Below are 21,045 nucleotides of genomic sequence, written 5' to 3'. Positions count from 1 at the left end.
CTTATATCTTTTAATCCTCTGACCGGAGTTTTCTCCCCGTGGTCCAGTTGTGCTGGTGGAAGAGCATCGGGGCCACTTCACGTTTCCAGTTGCTCACCCAGCGCAGACACAAAACAAGGGAACTGTATCAACTTACCAGCCTCTAAACATAGCGCTTAAATGTTCGTTGAAGTGGCTTCAGGACCATCTTTCCTCCGATGTGAGCCAGTTAGGACAGAAATGGCCCACTATGCCAACAGGGATATAAATAAAGTCCCATCATGACAGGGGAGTTGCTCTCTTGCCTCGAAGCACTTAAAAAGCAGTGTGTGTGCTGGTTTCTGGACCATTAATAATTATTCTCCTCTCACCTATGTCCCCAAAATATCTGTCAACTATCTGAAAATCAGGTTTCTTGTAATTAAATTCAATTTTTTTGTGTTTTTTTTTTTCCCGAATTCTTAGTTTTTTAAAAATAATGAACCCTAGCATCATACATTTCAGTCTTCCTGTGAAGCCTCCATTCTTAAAGAATTGTCATCAGAAGCCTTGAATATACTATTATTAATTGAACACATTGTATTTTCTATCCCAAAAGTGTTTGAAAAACATTAATCAAAGGAAGCCCCTCAGCATGAAGTCCACATTGAAATAATCTTAAAAATCATAATCCACAATATTACATCTGCTCCCAAGTTCCAGTGTTGATGTTTGTGATTTTACAGCCACACTTTCCTATTTCTTTTAAAAATATTTTTCTCTCCCCTGCGGCTGTGTGAAAGGCTCAGGCAAAACAGGGGAAATAGACTATTTATTCAGGGAAAACAGAGAAACACACAACTTAAATGGCCTGATTCTTTCCCTTCCTTACTTTAGTGTAATACAGTTTTATTTCTGTGCATGATAAAGCATTTTCACTAACCTCAGTGAAGGAAAAATAAATATAAATTTGGTGCAGATTGTAAGAGATTCAGACCCACTGAGTTATCAGATGTATATACACTTTTTTCCTTCTCTCCCTCCATGCTCCTCCTCCACTCTCCGCAGTATTTCACTTAATCATCTGAACTGCTGTTTTTAAGAACAGTTCTGGAAGCTGAAATAGTTCAGAAAGATGTTGGATTGTTTGGGGTTTTTTTTTGTACATCTATACCCTTTGGATGGTTTTGAATATCCGGTTCCCTGGTGCACAGACATGACCCGTTTCTACTAAGAACGAGTTTGACCTTTTCTCATGGTTATCCGTTGCCCGGTGGTGTATATTCATGAATAAAAATAACTCTCTGCAAGCCCCTGGGCATTAAGGAACATACAGGTTCTGAAATGGATATGCTAATTCCAGCTCATATAGATAGCTCAGCTACCCAACAGCTGCCCATTCCTTTGCTTAAAATTTATCTGTTTTGCCAGAAATATCACCCTAAAGGTGCGATATCTTTCTGAAAAAAATAGTAAGGTACTCTGATGACTGTTCTTAAATATTGGAAAAATTGTGAGCATTGCGCATTGAGCAGGGTAACATGAGAAAGAGAATGAGATAGCAGAATTCAGATTGCATCCACACCTGAACACGATACTATTTAGCCTATGTTTAAACAAGGGAAAAATTAAAAAATTGTTGCTGAATTTAACTAACATGTAAAGGTGTATTTTCTTGAAGGTTTAAATTAAGAAAATATCACTGTTATAATTTCCCAGAGCTTTTACTTTTTTTTTTTTCTTTTTTTTTTAATAAAAGCCTGATTCCTTGAGACAAGTTATTTGGTAAGAAAATCCACTTTCATTCCTTCTAATGGAGTAAATATCTGAAATTCTGAAAGCATGGTACAAGATAAAAAATTGTATGCCTTTTTAATGGAGCAAATTAAAAAACAATACACTTTTTTTTAACTTTTCCATCTCATTGCTTAGCTCTAATCCAAATTGTATTTCTGACACTCTGTCACAGACTTGTTCTGTGGCATGGGCAGCTCTCTTAATTTACATAGGTCTTTTCCTGATCATCCAAAAGGAAGCGGCATTTATCATATATGTAAGGCCAGAAGTTCAAAAGTGCTAAAGCAATTAGTAGGAAAGGGCTAATAAAAGCTCAGATCGGCCAAAGTAGCTTCTTACAAGCCAGTGGACAAAGTCTGGGGCTTAAAAGATGGACAGCTAATGCATTACCCATTTTGCATCCCAAACAAAAATCCAAGAGCATCTAAAGGAGGGTCAGCTCGATTCAACCTAGAAAATATAAAGAAGCGGGGGGAGTTCCATGCCGTGCCCTTGAGAGGTATTGACCCCTGTATCCATGGGGCATCACATACCACCATGGCATCTTGTCCTTTCTGTGAGGAGGATGCTATCTCAGGGGCCTCAGTGCGTAGCACCACATGAAGATGTAAGGCTGGTGATGGGGTGATAAAGCCATGGACAGCCTCAGAATGTCCGTGGTAAGGAAAGATGTTATTTGCGTGCGGGCTGTGCTTAGTGCATGCCTACAAAAAGACACCGGCTTTTCTCTGTACTTGCTCTAGGTTCCCAAAGGCGAGAACAAACACCAAGTTTTCATTTTAGTAGCCTGCTCTGCAGCAACTCTGTGGCTTCGTGTGCAAATAAACATAGCGGAAGACACACAAAAACAGCATTGTACACTCTATCTGGTAAACAATGTCTTTGGCTCACTAATGCTGCCACGGCTTTTGAACTACTCCGCAAAAAATACCTCTGATATTTCTTGTAACGTCCATAGTAATCCCTTTCCTTGAGTAAACAAAGTAAGTACATTGAAAAGTTACCAACCTCATCCAGTAACAGAATGAGCACATACAAGATTATAAACAGCCGATTTCCAGAAAGGGGCTGATTCTGATATTAAATACGCAGGTGAAGGATCTTCCCAAAGGTTATTTTCCAGTAATTTAAAATTATGTTCAGTACTAAAGAAAAATGGTATTGTGGGAAAAAGAGGGAAGATGGTGGACTGGAAAGCAGGAGCTGAATGATATCCCTGGGATAAGACTCAGTGAATCCCTGAAGTGGGGTTAGCGGATACGGAAAAAAATAAATATGGCATTCAAAATTCCAATTTTTTATTTTGTATGGCTCCTGTTACCCAGGAAGAAACTTCATGCTCATTTAAGTATGAATAAATTATCCTCTCCTGCGGTTTACTGGAGATATCTACCAATGGGATTGTAAAAGCCCTGTTGGGTCAACCAAGACATTGATGCTCTAGCCACCAAGACCTTCACCGGGACCGCACTTGTCCAGGAGCCATCCCTGTAAGCATGAAGCTGTCTTGATAGGGCTGATGAGAGGCTGTGACCTCCCAGAGTGTTGCTCCATGTGTTGGGTGAGCTTACCTTTGACACAGGCCTGAACCTGCCCATACCACTCCCCGCAGCTGTCGCAGAGCAGCGTGAACGCCGTCTCCTTGTTGCCCATGACGTACCCCTGGGCGCAAACATACAGCAGCTCGTCCCCCATTTCAAAGCCAGTGTGGCCATGCAGGATGGTGTGGGGGAAGGACGGCGGGTCCCCGCAGGGCTTGTCTGAAAGAAAAAAAGACATGATATTGTAGAGACCTTGCAAAAGTCTTTAAAAGCAGTGCTAAGAGTGGTGCTGAGAGAGTTACCCTGAGGAAAAACTTACGTACATCCACAGAATTCATATATCTCATCTGATTCATGCCCTTATCCTCATTCATAACTATTTTCAGCCTGTAACTGGAAAGGTATATATTGGCCTACAACTGCGGCATGACAGCTGTGATGTTATTCATAGAATCATCAAATGGTTTAGGTTGGAAGGGACATTGAAGATCATCGAGTTCCAACCCCCTTGCGATAGGCAGGGACACCTCCCACTAGACCAGGTTGCCCAAGGCCACATCCAGCCTGGCCTGCAACACCTCCAGGGATGGAGTTTCCACAGCTTCTCTGGGCAACCTGTGCCAGTGCCTCACCAATCTCAGAGTGAAAAATTTCTTCCTAATATCTAATCTAAATCTACCTTCTTCATCTTATTGTTCTACATATATCTATTCATATCTATTGATATCTTCTACATCTTATTGATGCGTAACAGTGATGCATCCAGAGGGGCTTTGTTTCCAACAAGTCAGCCCAGGACATCAAGCTACAGCTGTCTTCTTTGCCTGCTTCTACAAAGGTTTGGGTAGGTTGGGATTGGAAAGCAAAGGCTTGGACACAGTCATTTTTCTTAACTGCAGAAAAGCTTGTGAAATTGTTTAAGGCTGGCACTTTAATATCTACGACACTGTAGCAAGCAGGTAAAGGCTGGGAAATGACCCAGTCCACGTTCACAGAAAGGAAAGGTCCAGGTGGACAACAGTCATTTTACAAACTCGCTCTAATCTTCTAGTCTTTCTCAAACTCAAAAGTTTCTTCCCAGGTACTTGAATTTCCCCTATTTTAGGTTAGAGACACCCTAAAATAAATGGTGACTTGTGCTCTTCAACTTAACAACACCCAGGGGTAACATAGCGCTGCTCTCTGTGAGAATCTGAAGAGCTAAATTTATCAGGACATAAAATCAAACAAAATGTTTGATAATATTTCTGCTGACAGCACTAAAAGCCAGGAAGCAAAAATTACTATAAACAATAACAAAACTGATTCGAGTTTTTTTTGTTGCATGAAAGAAGTGCAGAGAGGAGGCAGAGAGACAACTGCCAACACCATTGTAAACTGAATTTTAACTCTCTTTTTCAGGTTTGAACAGTCTTGGCTATTGTCAACAAGGTGGGTCAAGATCTTCTAAACAACTTCTAGGCATTGCGGTTTCTCTTCTCTCAAAGGTCTTCCTCTCTCAGAAGTGCTCTTCGAGAGGGGTTTGCTGTGTTCCCTTTTTCCTCCACGTTTTTCACAGTGCCTTTTGGAACAGAAATTTCTTGGTTACAGAAAAACAAAACAAAACACAAAAAAAAACAACAAAAACCCTATAATGCAAGAACATGACTTCACCAAGAAACCCAATGGACAAAGTGTGCAGTGTTGGTATAAATAAACACTTCTATATTCTTTCTGAAATCTGGGATTTTTTCTGTGGTTCTAGAGCCCTTTTTGACTATGGAAGAAAAAACAACCGTTCCACTTGCCAAAGTGAACTGAAGATTCAAAACCTGCTTTTGTCCTGATACAGAACAAGCAAAAATGAAAAGGTTAAGAGGTGATAGCTCAGGAGTTCTGGGAATGATATGGCATAAGGGAAACTTGGAGCCAGGTTTGTGTTCTAATATTGATCTCCCCTTTTGAAACAGTTTGCCTTTGTACAAAACCCTAATTACTTAGTTGGCTAAGCAAAGATTATGTTCCTCAGAAGCTGAAAAAGCGACCTCTAAGACTATGCTTCCAAACACGCAGAAGGAGAAACATCTTCAGAGACCATCCCTGCTACTTTACTAGAGATTACTTTTAGGACAGCATCAGCACAAGATCTTACAAACAATATTTCCATTGACACCAATTCACATCCAAGGTTTTCAACGGGCAATAGTTTTGACAGAAAAGCTTTTTTCAATCTCCTTTTTGCAAAAGCTCAGGCTTTCCTGCTTTTGCCCCAGGGACATTCTGCAAGATCCTTGTGAGTCCCGGCTGCAGCTTTTCCCATCATCTACCCGCTTCTGACCCAGGCTTAGGTAAATACATGTTTATTTAGAAATATGATGTATTTATGTTGCCAGTTGTTTACCTCATAGTGAAACTAACATCCTACGATAAACAACCGCACTCTATGAAAGTCCTGTTGGATCAGGCTTTTAGAAATTGTCTGACAGACCTGGCTAACCACTTTCTCAACCGGGTATGCTGAAAAACATCTGCCACTAATTTAAGGGACACGCTACTGAAGTCAGAGCTTTGAAGTCTATTCTCCATACTGTACACATACATATATACTGTCTAACACCTTCAGAAGTTAGTGGGAGTTATGCACACACACACTGACAGAAAAAACAAGCTCTTGAGGCTACACAAAGCTCAGTTTATGTACAGTCTTATGGAGGCTTGGCATCCGAGGAAGTGAGGAGCAGTTAGCAGCTAATGCCTTTCCTGTGAACTGGTCGGATGAATAGAGATTGATGTGGATGAAAGGAATAAAAAAAAATATTTTATTGCCTCATAGGAAGGCTACAGACCCTTGCATTTCATGTACTTTATTTATGTAGCTACTTCCATCAGTACAAATGGGAGCTGTGTATCTGCTCTGAGGGCAGTATTGATCCCAAGGCTGTATGGGACAATTATATGTCAGAGGGTATTCTTATCTACAAAGCCTTGTTTCTTAATCCTGTGGCCAGGGGAAGTAGAAAAGTAACACTTACATTAGTTAAATATGGCAAACATATGCAAAAAGCACGTTACAACTTTCCAGGAAAGAAGAAAGCTGAAGGGAGCTTTACTGTAAAATTTGGCAACAGATGTGGTAACAGAGAATTATGAGATCCTGAAAGAGAGTTCTGGCTGACGGGCGAATAGAAAGAAAAGCAGAGATTTTAAAGATGTTCATGGATGAACATTATACGGGGAACTTTTGACTCTCTCTCATATGAGACTCTGTAAGGTCATGTCTTTGCTGCAGAGCATATTGAGTGACAGCATGGACAAGCATAAATGGAAGCTGATACCCTGGAAAGCCATACTCAAGTTCCTACATCCATTTTGCTGCTGTCCTCTCCTGTGTAAGAATTTTCCAGGTTGCAGCATCTTACGGTTCCTCGTCCTGCTGCAGTCTCAGTTGCTATGACAATTCCTGCTCAGCCTTTTGCCAAACCTGTTCTTTCTGGTACACGTACAGAAGCGACACTGGCACAGCAGCTCATCAGACTGAGCCACTTCTGGGGACAGGCTTCAGGTTTTTGTCTGCAGTCGTTGTACCAGGAGCTGGCAAAGCATGGGCTTGTTTGGAACAACAGCATGTGCTCAGTGCTGGCATTCAGGCCATTCTCTTGCTGGAAGAGAGGAGGCAGATCTGGGCCACGAAGCGTGACAGAGAGTGTGTTGGCAGCAGCTTGTCATGTAGAGGAACAGTAGTGCTCTTTGTTAAGGCGACCACAGGGGTTGCCTGGAGTGGTGACGCTGGTAGATGAGGACTGGGCTCCTCCAGTGCTGAGCTCTCCATCTGGAGCACTGCTTTTCCCCTCATCTATCCTCCCATAAACCAGCATATTTTCTTAATGCTTGCTAAAAAATGAGCCCAATACATGCTTACCAGTAGAAGAGGCTGATGTGCTTAATATTTGGGCCCCATCCAGCAGATCCCATGCTCTGCCTGCTTGTGTGCAGGATCACATCTCAAACCTGGGAAACTGGGCTCTGGTTCTGGACATTGCGACCCTTCCTGAGTTTGCCACGTATTGACACTGAGGTCAAACACATAGTAGAGCTCCATACATTGATAGCTGACCTCCAGTAAGCAAGGATGGATTGGGTTACACAGCGAGACAGAACAGCACAGGTATGAGACGATGTTGAAGTACACAGAAGATCCTCATGTCAGCAGTAATTTGGCATAGACTGTCTCCTAGAGTGAAAATCACTGCTGCAGTCAATAAAGAACTCAATATACACCGGTAGAAATCAGGACAGAATCAACATCTGACAACTGAACAGGAATAAGTGGCAGAGCAAAGATATGTGTTGAGCATAGATCTGTTAGGGCTAGTGATGACTCTGGTTACAGGCCTCTTAGAGGCTCAATAACTATTTTTTACAAGGGACTGAAGACACCTCCTGTTAATTGAGCTAGCACATTCAGTTGTGATTGGCTTTTAGGAATTATACTCTGAAGAGTAACTTTAACTACAAGGTATGTGTGGAAAGGAGTTTGTGACAGGTGATTTCTGACAAAGAGTCGACACACGTCACTTTAAGAACACAGCACCCCTCCTCCCCATTCTAGATGCCTCCAGAAACATCTTCTTGATTTAAACTACAAACATCCCATCAGTTTGTAGAGATTTTTTTGAGATGTCTTGATGAAATACTGTCTACAGAAAGGACAGCCTAAAATCAATGCAAAAAATATCAACACAAAAAAGATGCAGACTTCAGCTTCCACGCCACCTGGCAGAACGGGGAATCTACTGAAATCTGATTACCTACAATTACTACTTCAACTGAGTACCATGCCCTGAAAGCTGACATGAAACATCCTCTTTGATGTAAAACATCCCCTGTTACAACCACCCAATTCAGCAGAGTTTTTCCAGAGAGACCACTGGAATTTATAGGATGTCATCTCATCGTTAAGAAATTGGAAAATGCAACCCTGAGCGCTCAGCCCTGTGAAAGATGAGTGTGGATGTTTGTTTTTCTTCTTGATTGCAGAGACACTAAAGTATATGGAATTTTTCTTTTTGGATAAAAATACCGAGTATAAACAGAGTACAAGGAACCAAAACTCAATCATAGCCAATATAAGTGCTGCTTGTAAGCTACTAATGTTACGATGCCAATACTTCTTTCATCAGAAAGAAGAATTTATTGGTTTAAATGACATCACCAAGTAGCTGGAAATTCACTGTCAGCTATATGTACAGCTCTGGAAAAGAAAGCTATAGCAATGAAAAAATGAAAAACTTCATGTCCACAGCAAAGTATGACAAACACAAAGAAATGGTTCAAAACTTACATAAAGCAAATTGCAGTTTGATTGTTTTTGTAAAATACATTTAATATATTTGCAAAGAATAATATATATAATTTATTTAATATATAATATTACATATTAATATTTATTTAATATATAATATTTATAATATTATATATTGTTATATAATAATAATTTATTTATTTAATATATAATATTATATATAAATAATATATTTAATATAATATATTTAATATATTTGTAAAGAATACACTAATTCTTTCTTTCTTACTTACTGCTAAAAAAGGCAAACTGAAATATGTACATAAGCCACCAAGCTTTGATGGGTATCTGGAGCCAGCAGTCATGTTTAACAAAGTTTGATTTGCATTTATGCTGTATGCTACCACAAGTTGCTGCCTGTTTAGTTTTTCTATGGTGGCAGCAAATCAAAGCCTTATGGAATAGCGATCTTACTTGTTGCCTGTAAATATCAGTGGGTCACCGAAAGAAAGAACCAGTAAAACTTGGGAGCTATTAACAAAGAGATCTTTCCTTTGTTACATTTTTAAAAAACACAAGAAAGGGAACCGAGAGGATTATATACATATGAAATTGAATGGTCTGCGCTCCTACAAAAATAAAAAGACTGGTAGGAAAAATTCCAGCTTTCTGTTTTTCTTGCTTTATCTCTTTTATACTTTGAGGCATTTTCTTATGAGCTTTGATAGAGAATAAATACACACTCTGGGGGCCAGATCTGACTTACATGTGGTACTCCATTTTCAGAATAGGCAGAATGTAATATATTTTTAGGTAATTTTTGGCGCTCAGGGCTAAGAGAGAAATTTTCTGATCTCAGCAGATCCTGAGCTGGTACAGAGTTGTCTTCCTGGCTCTAATGGCTGCATAAAACATTTGTTTACAAGAAACTGAGAAGACACATTTCTCTGTTCTGCAAAAAATGCAGCTATACTCACAGCATTCATAAAACATTACCTCTTTCCCTGTCAAACATAACTCTTAGCACCAATTCCCTGTAAAACATAACTCACAGTACCAAGGATTGCTGTGATTCTTCTGTGTGCACAGAACAAAATCCATTTCAGAAGAGCAGCAGAAAAAAAAAAGGTACCTCTCTCTTCAGGATTTTTATTTGTAAAAGCCTGATCCAGCACACCCAGAGCTCTTGCTGGCGTCTGACCGCTGCCCTGGCTCTTGAGGCATGCTGAGGCATATGCTTAAGCAACTCAACTGAACTCATTCGCTTGCTACACGTTAATTGAGTGAAGGTCAATTATATATCAAGGCCTAAGAAGGGAATCTTGTGATGGTTTGTACTAGAAGTTCCGTGGTGGTTCAAGATGCCCTTTGCACAACCCTAAGAAGTGAAAATAGAGTTGTGAAGAGTTACTATCATCAACTTAGTTTCAGAAGAAGGCTGATGTGACTGTTCCCTCTATCCACCCTCAACCTTCCAGTCTGTCTGCACATTTGGCTGATTTCAGCCAAGTCTGGCAGAGAGGGAAAACTGCTGAGTGTCTGCTCATTTTGGCAAGATGAGTTTAAAAGAGGAAAGAGCCAAAGCCAGGCATCTTTTCCATCCGGAGATGATGGGTAGAAGGTGAGGTTAAGAAACACTGGAGAAAGAAGCAGATGAATTTCATATGGGACTGCAGGTTATTGGTTGGAGATATGGAAGAAATGAAAGGCCTTGTGGTTATTGTGCATGGGGACATTGGTCTCAGTGTAAGAAACCTGGGATTTATCACTTTTGTCAAGGGAAAACAACTTGCTTTTTGTACTTGATTTCAACACACAGGTCTTAATACTATGTATTACCGCATTATAACTGAAATTGTGTCAGTTAAAAGCAATGTCCACTTTTCTGAAAGAAAAATAAAAAGTACTTGGGAGGTTTCAGGTAAGAAACCATTCATTAATCATAACTTAGACGTGTAGTTATTAGCCACATGTACAGAACAGCAGAACAGATATGCTATGTCTGAAGCTGCGGTGCGGGGTTTGCTGTTGTTGCTTCTTACTGGATATTTACTTCCCCAAACTGGAAGCGGCATCCCTGAAGTGTAGGATGTTCTTTCATCAGTCAGCTGCTTTGCGCTGGCTTGTGTGTTGCTGTGTGCTACGCTTGCATGTTAAGGCTATTTCCTTTCCAGACTTTGCTGTTTTCATACCAACTACAGAGTAGCCTCGTTGCCACACAACTTTGCTCAAGCCTTTCTGTTCAAGCATCGACTCTGCATCCAGAATTTTTTAGAAAAGGGGACCTCATTGTCATCCAGAAACGTTTCTGTGTGTAAGCACTATTTGGTGAGTGTATTGGCACAATCATCCCATTCTGTCATCAGGAAACTCCCTGCCTTGTACAAAACATGTCGTTCATAAATTGCCTCTTCTTCGCAAATGATCCGAATTTTCCCATGGGTTTTAAGTATGCAGTTTCTGAGTCCTATGCAGCGCTCCTTCCCAACAAGAATTGTCAGACTATGTTCACCTTCGCCTTTACTGCCCTCTTACCGTGAGCGGTAACCAAATGCAAAAGGCAAACACAGTTCCTTCCCCGAGATCCAGCATCTACGTGTAAGCTCTGGCACAGCAGGTGGAGACAGACAGGGGAGCACAAGGGCACAATGGAACAATAGTGACCAGAGCAATGATTTCAGTGCCCCACAGCTGTCCCACCCACCGCAAGGTTTTTATCGAGGGGGGGGAGAGGATGACAAAAGAGAGATTTGAAGGAAGACAATGAGAGAGTTTTGCAGATGTTTACAGGGAGCTGATCCTATATGTGAGGGGCAGCATGGAAGAAAGCACAAAGGTGCTTGTGTGACAACATTAGCAACCGGGTGACGGAGCTGGCATCGCTCATAGCAGCACGGAGCCTGGAGTTGATACCACGAGGGTTACTTGAGAGGATGGTGCAGTCAAACGCTGTGATTTTTGAATGACTGGGTGCACAGCAAATATGCATCACCTCTGCCACATTTCACTTCAACTATATTTTCATTCCTACTGCTGCCACTGACTGTCTAGCAAAGTGCCTCCGTGTTGAGAATTTATTTTTTCTCAGTAAATGCCATCTGCTTGCCCCTGCTTTTCTTGGAAATGAGATGCGAAACTTCACTGTGGACATCAACAATCTGTTTCAGGGGTTCCCAAACTTCTTTACACAATCCTGCCTATCGGTAACAATTTACTTTTTGCCTTCAGAATCCATATTTGCTTGTGGGTTCTAACATTTGAATATCAAAAAGTTTGAGCATCAACTTAAATTGGAAATAATTTCGTTTTCAGAATCATCCATGATATATCAGAGTCCCTGGCAGGCTAGTCTATATTTGTTAACAAAAAAACCCAAAACCAAACAAAAATAAAATGGGGGCAATGAAGTTATTTGCATACAAATGTTGTATACTGATAGATACGTGACAATGTGGTGTTCTGCGGTTGGAAGCCAGCTTTCTGGGTTACATTCACTTACGGTGCTATGTATGGGAGATGCTTCAGGCATCTCAGTTATATTGCTGCCAGATATATTCTTTTCCATAAAGTATATCCTATGAACACCAAAATGGGTTCTTCCAGATCAGTAGCACTGTTTGAACTTGCTAAACTGCAGCAAAACCAAAAGATAATGCAATTAATTTCCTGCAACCAATGTCTTTGCAGCAGTTGGCTCACTTAGCGGAGCGGGCGACTACTATAAAGATTTATTCCTTAACATCTCCTCTTTGCCTCTCAGCAATAGAAAAATTGAAGGCAAAACTATTAATGTTGCAAGACAGTGATGACTGTGCATTATTTCAATAGTATATCAGTGCTGACCTTCATCCTTTACACAAAAAGCATCATATTGGTCATTCACAAAGGGATCGGTTTCAATTTTAACATCAATGGCTTTCACGCTCTGCTGTTTGCTGCCCGTCTTTCTGCATATAATTGTCCTAAAATAAAGAAGAAGAAAAAAATAATCAGAAATCTTCTGGAGTTGTACATACAGGTGAAATTTGGAGATCTTTTATCACAGTAGTCAAGCTTTACCTTCAGCTTAACTGTTTAAGAGTTGGCACACAAGGCATTAGTGTGGGAAGCTCTACGAAAAATGCCAAGGGGGAATTAAACGTGATTAAAAAAATGTTTGCTGTTGATCAGTTCATGGCATAGGAAGCAATAAATAATGTTTATCTTATTATATTCTGTAATACTTCTAAACATCGGACCAAGTCCCAGTGTATTTAAGGCCACATTCTGCTCTCACATTCCACCAATACAGATTCCCACCAATGGCACCTGGATAGAAATGAATAGAAAACTCAAGATTTGGTCTGAAAGATGATAAATCATTAGCATTTTGCATTAAAAGGCCACTAAGGTTGCATACTTAACTGCTCAAAAGCTAACACAGGCAAGCTCATAAAATTCATCCAGATTTCCCGGAAGAAAAGCTGCTATCTTTTTTTTAACAGTAATTCCGCACCTTTGTGTAAACTCCATTTCTTCTGGTTTGGTACTCAGCAGTACCTAATTCATCCTGTTGCCTTTCATAGGCTTCAACAAAGGTAACAAATCTGTATTTTGTTTTACAACTCGTAGATGCTGAACATGAAAGAAGAGATTATTAATTATCTCTTCTCTCAGCTGTACGGGCTGCTGAAAACTAACAAATAGAAGACAGCTTGTTGTAGAAAACACTGGTTTTACTGTTACACTGAAGGTTACAAAGGCTGGGAAAGCAAATTCAGCCCAAATTTTTGCAGCTGGATATTAACGGTGTGGGTTTTATTTTTTTGTGGACAGCAGGTTTGTAGAAGTGTTGTAGGGTCAGCTATTCTAGAGAATGCTTTCCACAGAGGAATCCTTCCAGTGGAAGAAATTTATCATTTTGTATTGTGCAATGGTTGAACTCATTTTGCTGTCAGTCCCGCACTCAATTTGGGGCATAAGATAAATGTTGACTAACTGCCCGTTCACTGAACGTGGAAAAGATCCAGTGGAAACCCACTATTTGATCATGCACTTTAAGTACGATATAACAATTGATTTACACAAGTGGGCTGAATTACGATTGTACGGACAATCTTCATTCTGGCATGTGTTAGCTTTTGAGCAGTTAAATATGCGACTTTAATGTTCTTTTAAGGTAAACAAACAAAAGGAACATGAAACAAGCCATATGGTGGTGATCACGCATACATACCAGAATGGCTCCTACCACACTTCTGCTCTGGAAAACGACATGATGTCATCCCCTACTAAAATCCCCTTTATGATTTCAAATCAAACGTGTTTCTTTGGACGGAAAACACCCATCGATTTTTTGGGGGGTCACCTGAAGGACAATATTGTCCATACAAGATTAAAATCAAGTTCTCTCAGAATTTAAAGTCTGAGTCCTCTCAGTCAGTAATCGGGCACCTGGACAAAAGTGATTCGATCTGCCAAAGTGAGCGCAGATGACTGGGAGGATCAGGCCATCAATTAGAAATTTTTTTTCTGTATTCACATATTGTTCCCCTAGGTCTTACAAGGCCTAAGTGAATGAAACAGTTATGCCTCCCTTCAAAAAGTGACTTACCAACCAATCTTTCCAATAATTACTCACGCACTTAGGTACCCAGATCACTTATGCCTTGCAGCACTGAGTAGAGAGATACAGACACGTCTGTAAAAATTTGTGCCTTTTGCCTGTAATTGTGTACTTCGGACTTAAAAAACCCAACAGTTTTGAAGATTGTTGCCATCATAAAATTCTGGTCTCTGAAAATCAGGACACATTCCTTTCCATGCTCAATCAAGGAAGAAAATTCCTGATAGCCGGAAGCCACTTTTGAAAATCTTATCTTGAATTTTCTGATTTCTAGTTCCAATTTCTAGCCAATACATTTTGCTTCTGCCCAAAGCCCTGTAATTTCTTTATCATTTCTTCAGGAGGCTAAAAACTTATCTGTGGGTGACACATCCTTGGTATATTCAACTCCTCTCCAAAAAAGGATACCTGGTTCACATATAAGATTGTGTACTTGAAGAGCAAGTTTTTTCTTGCCTTTTTTTCCAAGTATTTTACAATGAATTACAAGTTTGTAGTTGATAGAATATCTTGATTGATTAATTAGTTTTAAGAGCATTTCTTAGCTTCTATCCAATGAGAACAAACTTACGAAGGTGTATCTTGCATATAGTTTTAACATTATACATAAAGTAAGGTTTTAAAAGACATTAAGATTATTGAAATTTATTTCTCACTAAACTTTTTTCCTACATGAAGTTTAAAAATTTCTCTTCCTGTCTATTTCCTTGTTTCCTACAACAGACCAGATCCTGGTTAAGCTTTTACTTAGGACTTTAATTTGGATTTTTGTCATATTAAAATTAATCTGATTAAAACTGCAAATGTTCTAATGTAATTCTTCTGAGACAAAAGAAGTCGACCTGTAAGTGTACAAAAAATAGAAGAAACAAAAAGAAAAATCTATTTCATCTCTCCCATTCCTCCTTCTCTGTCGGTAGTTTCCTATCATGAGCTCAATCCTGAAAGCTTTCAACATCTTCAGTAAGCTGTCATTACCGTTGCTGAAAGGAGCTTCAAGAGCGCTCAGCATTTCTCATCAGTGGGTCTAATGATCAGACCTGCAACACCTTTGGCATAGAAATAGCATCTTTGCAGTCAGTAGGACTCCAGGGATGACTAAAAATATTCAATAATAGTCTCTGTTCTCCGAGTTCTTGAGGGTGGGTATATCTTTCCCGAAATCCTAAAATGCTAGGGTTTCATCGATAATTATAGATTAAATACGTAGGTACGCTTTTGTCTCAGCCCTAAAAGGTAGGGTTTGATGCTTTTAACTTTGTTACTTTTTTCGTTTGAGGATGGAAAAATGGCTATCGACTCAGAATTCAACACGTTTTAAATTTTCTTCAGAAGTAGCATTGCCATGCTGAAATAAGAAACAAAAAAAATGTACATTTTTCCTACTCTTTCCAGCACCCAGCTGAGAGGTTGTGGAAATGTGTTGCTTAGTTTGTTTCTTTACTATTTTGAATTGTTGCACTGGGGCATGCATCATGGTTGAGAGAATGCCACAAACTTCATACTTTTTTTTAGGGATAAATCCACCTACCCAGCCATTTAGAAGAATGTAGTCACGCAGGGAAATTTAATTCTATTTATTGCTACTTTCATGTAATAATTGAACTTATACTTAAATAGACTTGCTCATTACTCGTCTTAGCATACATTGTAATCTGATGCTTAGAGCAATGCATCATTTTGTATCTTGTGTTTAAGAAATAGATGAAATCGATGCATTTTTCCTTCTACAGAGATCTCTTATGAAAGTAGGAATGCCCAGAAGAAACATACTGAGTTCAGACTGAAGATATTCATAATAATCCTCTATATTTAATACACATCTGCTTGAAACATCCACGCATCCCTGAAAACTACTCTTACACAGCTGTGAACTCACAATCACAGCAAAAAAATCAATCACACATACTATCGCTATAGACCGTATAAGTACCATATACTATCAGTAAGGTAAAAATACAGTTGGGAAAGGACAGGTTTTACTGATGTTGACAACAGCCCCTACTGGGAGGGTGCCTGATGGTGTCTCCTCTGGTTCCTTGACCAGCCAAGCCAAAAATTACTGAGAACCTTCTCAGTCCACTGCTACCCATCCTAGAAGGACAACCTGCTTCATGATGCCTCTTCTCCTCTCAAGTGGGAAAACAAGAGACGACAGAAACTCTGCGCTATGCTGAACCTCAGCTTAATTTCTGCTGTACAATATGATTTATCCAATTAATAACAATCAACAGTCCTTCCTCTGTACCTACACCAAAAGAAAGATCAGAGGTTGGCCAAGCTGATCACTGTTTCCCCTTTCATGTCAGCTTTCAGGGCATGGTACTTAGTTGAAGTAGTAATTGTAGATAATCAGATTTCAGTAGATTCCCAGTTCTGCCAGGTGGTGTGGAAGCTGATCACTGTTTTCCCGTGCCCTGACTCAGATACTGCATTTATCACATGAACACACAAGGAGAATATTTAATATATAGCACAATATGGTACAAACCAGACTTCCTAAAAGCCTTCCGCTTACTCTTGCGCTGGTTAAATTTTTTCTAATCTATTACTCAGCCAATGAGTAATCGGTATATTTTACACTTCTAATTCCTCTGTTCAAAGAAGGAAATAGCAGAAAAGCTGGCATGAATAGTATTTATTTCACAATATGCCATAATATGCCATTATGTAATATATATTGTTAAATATATCATAATGATATACTCGATCCATAGTAATGATACCTAATTTTATATACTGTATATATGCATGCATAATAGATATATAGAATAAACACATAATATTTTTATATAAATAATACATTTTGCTTATAGCAGTATCCACTGGTATCCACTTCTACTTTCTAAGTTAATTACATAGCAATTTTGTAATACTTGAAAGATTTTCAGTAAACCCAAGTTAAAACATATGGAGTTAACAGCTGAGTTTATGTGACATAGCGTGATCCATCAGCACAGAAACCAGTAGGTGGGACTGGGACGTTTTGTAGTCACTACTTTATCTGCCAATTGATTGTAAGTTTTGTAGTCTTAGTCAATAAATTCACTGAACTGAGTCAGAACGGTCTTATGACATTTATTCATAGTAGTATGAACTTGCATATGAATATATTCAACTCAGAAGAACATCAACAATGCGTTAGCTGAGGCACTGTGAAAGTCTGTTTCATAACATAATATAACTCTAACAAACCTTCCCCTAATTAGAAAGTTAAAAACTTCATCACTTTTCATAGTCAAGATAAATCTTTAACATCCTGTGCTAATGTTTTTCATGGGTCAGCTTTACCACTTGTGTTTCAGCAACTAGGTGAGAGAAAAAAAAATCAGTACTCTGGAAGCCAAACTAGAGGATTTTTATTCTTAGTCTTTCCCTTCTGTAGTCTGGGAAACTGCAAATTATAAAGCTGGCTCTGATGAGAAATAAAATATAAATGACATGTTCACGATTACTGAAGGGAAGAAAATTTCCCTGAGAAGTCATGAAGGGGAGCACAGGTGGGCTTTGGAAAGTCCATTGACTGGGAACTATAGAGGCTAATTTTGGCTGGATGTGACCCAAAGAAAGCAGCTGCTAAGTGTGACATGAAGACATTCCAACAGCAATACTGCCACTGGAAATGTCAAAAGGAGGTCTTACCAAGGCAGAACCAATATCCTTGAGATTCTTAAAAATATACACCAAAATGCAGCCTTTTGTGCTTAAAATTGTACATATGACTACTGAAATAGTAAGGCCTCTGTTCATTAAATAAATATGGCCCATTCATGCAGATTTTCATACTGTAGCCTAGTATGAAAGATTTTATATAGCCATTTTACTATAATATCGCTATGTACATATAATTTGAGCATGCTTCGTGCACGTAGAGGAGAACCATGTTGCTTCCTGGCCTGGACTAGTTGGGTGCTCAAAGGCACGTCAAGTGTCACTAGAAAGTTGGTTTTACCTAATTTCACTTTATGGGCTCCATTTTAATCCATGGCTTTCAGAGCAGATGTTATTGATTAGTTACCAAAGGGTTTAAAAAAATACAAAAATATTTGCTGAATGTTATTAATTTACAAAGAAGCTCCATTCTCAGAAAAAAGGCTTTCAGATCGGACAAAACATTAGAGAGGTTCTAAAAAAAAAAGGGCAAAATATGTGAAGCTCTTCTGAATATTAGAAAATCAGCCTCATTAGGACTAACTGGCAAGTCAAAATCCTGGTATTAGCCGCTCTTGTGCATTTGCTAAGAGCAAGCATATCCCCTTTCTGTCTCCATTTTTCTAGGCTAAACAAACTCATCACTTTTAATCACTTCTGATAAGAGAGGTGCTTTCTTAGACCGATCCTAGTCTGAGTTTATCCTTTCTGAGTCTGGACACCAAGAATTACATTGCACTGGTTTAGGTGGTGTCTCACCAGCGCCTCGTGCAAGCCCTTCAGTACTGCCCTCTCTCTCCTGGAAGAGCTGCTGGATGTCTTTTAGGAGGACTGCGTTTCCTTTTTTCACAATTTCTATGTGAGTTATTTCATTTTACAAGAGGCTCACTGCCGTCCTGCGTTCTGTGACTACACCCAGCTCTTTCTCCTGCTCTGCCTTCTCCAGCTGAACTGCTAGCTCAAGGCAGAAATTCCTATTAGTCTTCATGTAATACCGTTACATTGCACCCCATTTCTGTTACTCCATCTCTGAAGTCAGGTTTACCTTCCTGTTGAATACTGTGATTTTCCTTGGTCTTAACAATGAGTCCTAATCTTCCGGCATTAACTCATTTCACTAGCGTACCCCTACCTTTTGGGCCAAAGTTTGCTGAAGTTTTGCTAAAGTTTTAAAGTTGTTAAAAAAACCTCCCAGTAAAAATAAAATTTAAAAGTGTGCGTCCCAGCTGAGGAAATGGCTTCTCTGAGGGCTGTCATGCTACAGTTTAGCAGATGGTGTTTTGAGTGCTTGTCCTAGAAAATACACCAAAAATGTATTTTCTTTTGTATGATGCTTTTCCTGAAAAAGCACATTTTCTAAAAAATTCTTCAATTATTGGGCTGTCTGCTTTACAAGAACTGTGGCTGTCATACTTAGCCCATGATGTCTTTGCAGGTTGTGCCAAGAAAAGATTCGCATCTCCCCCAAAGCTGATGCTAAGTGGCTCATGTCCTCCTTGCTCAGCGATACCACTCCTTGGAGTAAACCGGTCATGTCCATACATTAAATTCAAGTCTCTGGACTGAGCTTCATGTAGAAATCCCTGTTCCTGAAACACAATTACTTTGTTTCTTCTCTGTATGAGTTTTTCTGAGATGATTGATGAGAAACAATGAGAAGACAAAGTCATCTTCTAGCAGAGCATGACACCAGCTGTGGGCTGTGGGATTAGAGTTTGTGACATGAAGGCACTTCAGAGTGCAAGACCTCCTCAGACAGTTTCATAAGCAATTTTAGCATTTTGAATTGGCCCGTGTGCTGTCAGCTATGTCTGGATTTTTCTTTTGAAGGGAATAAATTGACCTACCTCATACACATGTCTGGGAGCAAGCTCATATGCATTCTCATCAGGCAGCAGAGCACAGCCTTGAAAAAAAACAAAGAGCTTGCCAAACTGACATATCATTAGGACTGTTTCTCCGCAAATAAGCAAGCAGGCCTGTTATAGCGTGTACACCTGGATAGATTTCACGGGGCCCACAAGTCCAAGCATTTACACACACAGATGAGAGGACTGGCAAGGGTTAGCAACTGACCCTTATTTCATTCCTTGGATATTGCATTTTTCTTTCCCGAGAAATGTGCTGTTATTACCCCACTGCCAGGTGCTGGGCAACTCCCATGCAGTAGGCAGAAAAAGAAGTAGGTAGTCTTGTGAAATGTCATTTCTGACTCTTATTATTACATTTCGCACTGGTGTCATCTGCAGTGAGGGCCCTGTTGTGTTCAAGACTGTAGCAGCATTCAATAGGAGTCAGCGCAAAACCCAAAGAGCTAACAAAAGGAAGGAAAAATAGAGATGAAGTAATTTTCCTAGCAGCAAACATCTGGTCTGTGGTCAGCCAAAAAAAGAACCCCAGTCTTCTGACTCCCACAGCAAGGCTTATTCTAGCTGACTGTGCTTGCTCACTCCAGAGTTATCCCCTCTGAGAGAAATCCCCCAGGGACTGGGTAGGAACCAGCCCCGGGCAATTTCATGCAAAGGAACAGGTTGACACCCTGCAGGACCTCCATCATAGAACAGAAAGTCTATGCAGAGGTTCAAAGCCCTTCTAGAAGGGATATATGGCTTCATTCTTCTGTAGACAAATAAGGAATGGGATAGGGAATAGGACAGCTTCAGCTTTTCAGTCCTAGAAAAGTGATGGAAATGAGTAAATTTGCTATAAATATCTTAGTACAAGCTGTTGAGGATGTTTATAATTTCTAAAACCAATAGCTGCTTTCTAATATTCTGTGCACAATTAGCAGGGCTGATCCCAATAAAAATTGTGTCATGTTCATTTTCCAAATTTCAAAAAACCCAGAAATGAAAATAAGACCCTACAGAACAGGCTGCCCAGCACTGGAGTACTTGACACGGGGTTTTCCAGTATGACATTTGAATTCAGAAGATAGCAGTGAGAGCCCTTCAAAGAACTCTGCCACCTTTTTTCATTTATATTCTGGCGGATCGCTTGCTGGTTTTACTGACTCATTTGTCTGACATGCAAATAAGTCGTAAGAGTGTCATTTTAGTATAAATAGCTATTAGGGTTCATCTGACAAATGAGACCTGCCTAACGACGTTTCATTTCCTGAAATGTAACAATGTGTAATGCTTTATAAGTTACACATTTCAGGACTGACCGACTTGTAGATGGCTTACTTCTGGGCTGCTGGAAGAAGTTAT

General features: G+C 39.7%; 1 protein-coding gene across 1 annotated transcript in view; it reads right to left on the bottom strand.

Annotated features, from left to right (window-relative positions):
• Positions 1–21,045, bottom strand: part of SUSD5 (sushi domain containing 5) — a gene marked incomplete at its 5' end in the record, with an annotated part of 42,706 nt that overhangs the window by 8,093 nt on the left and 13,568 nt on the right. Inside the window, 2 exons of the mRNA XM_082479573.1 lie at positions 3,327–3,515; positions 12,421–12,539. Coding sequence (XP_082335699.1) covers positions 3,327–3,515; positions 12,421–12,539 — 308 coding nt within the window. The remainder of the gene's footprint in view (positions 1–3,326; positions 3,516–12,420; positions 12,540–21,045) is intronic.

Source organism: Vanellus vanellus (genome assembly GCF_965231255.1).
Source record: "Vanellus vanellus genome assembly, chromosome: 2".
NCBI lineage: Eukaryota > Metazoa > Chordata > Aves > Charadriiformes > Charadriidae > Vanellus > Vanellus vanellus.
Note: the sequence above shows the minus strand (reverse complement) of the source record. Positions and strands in the feature narration are given on the sequence as shown.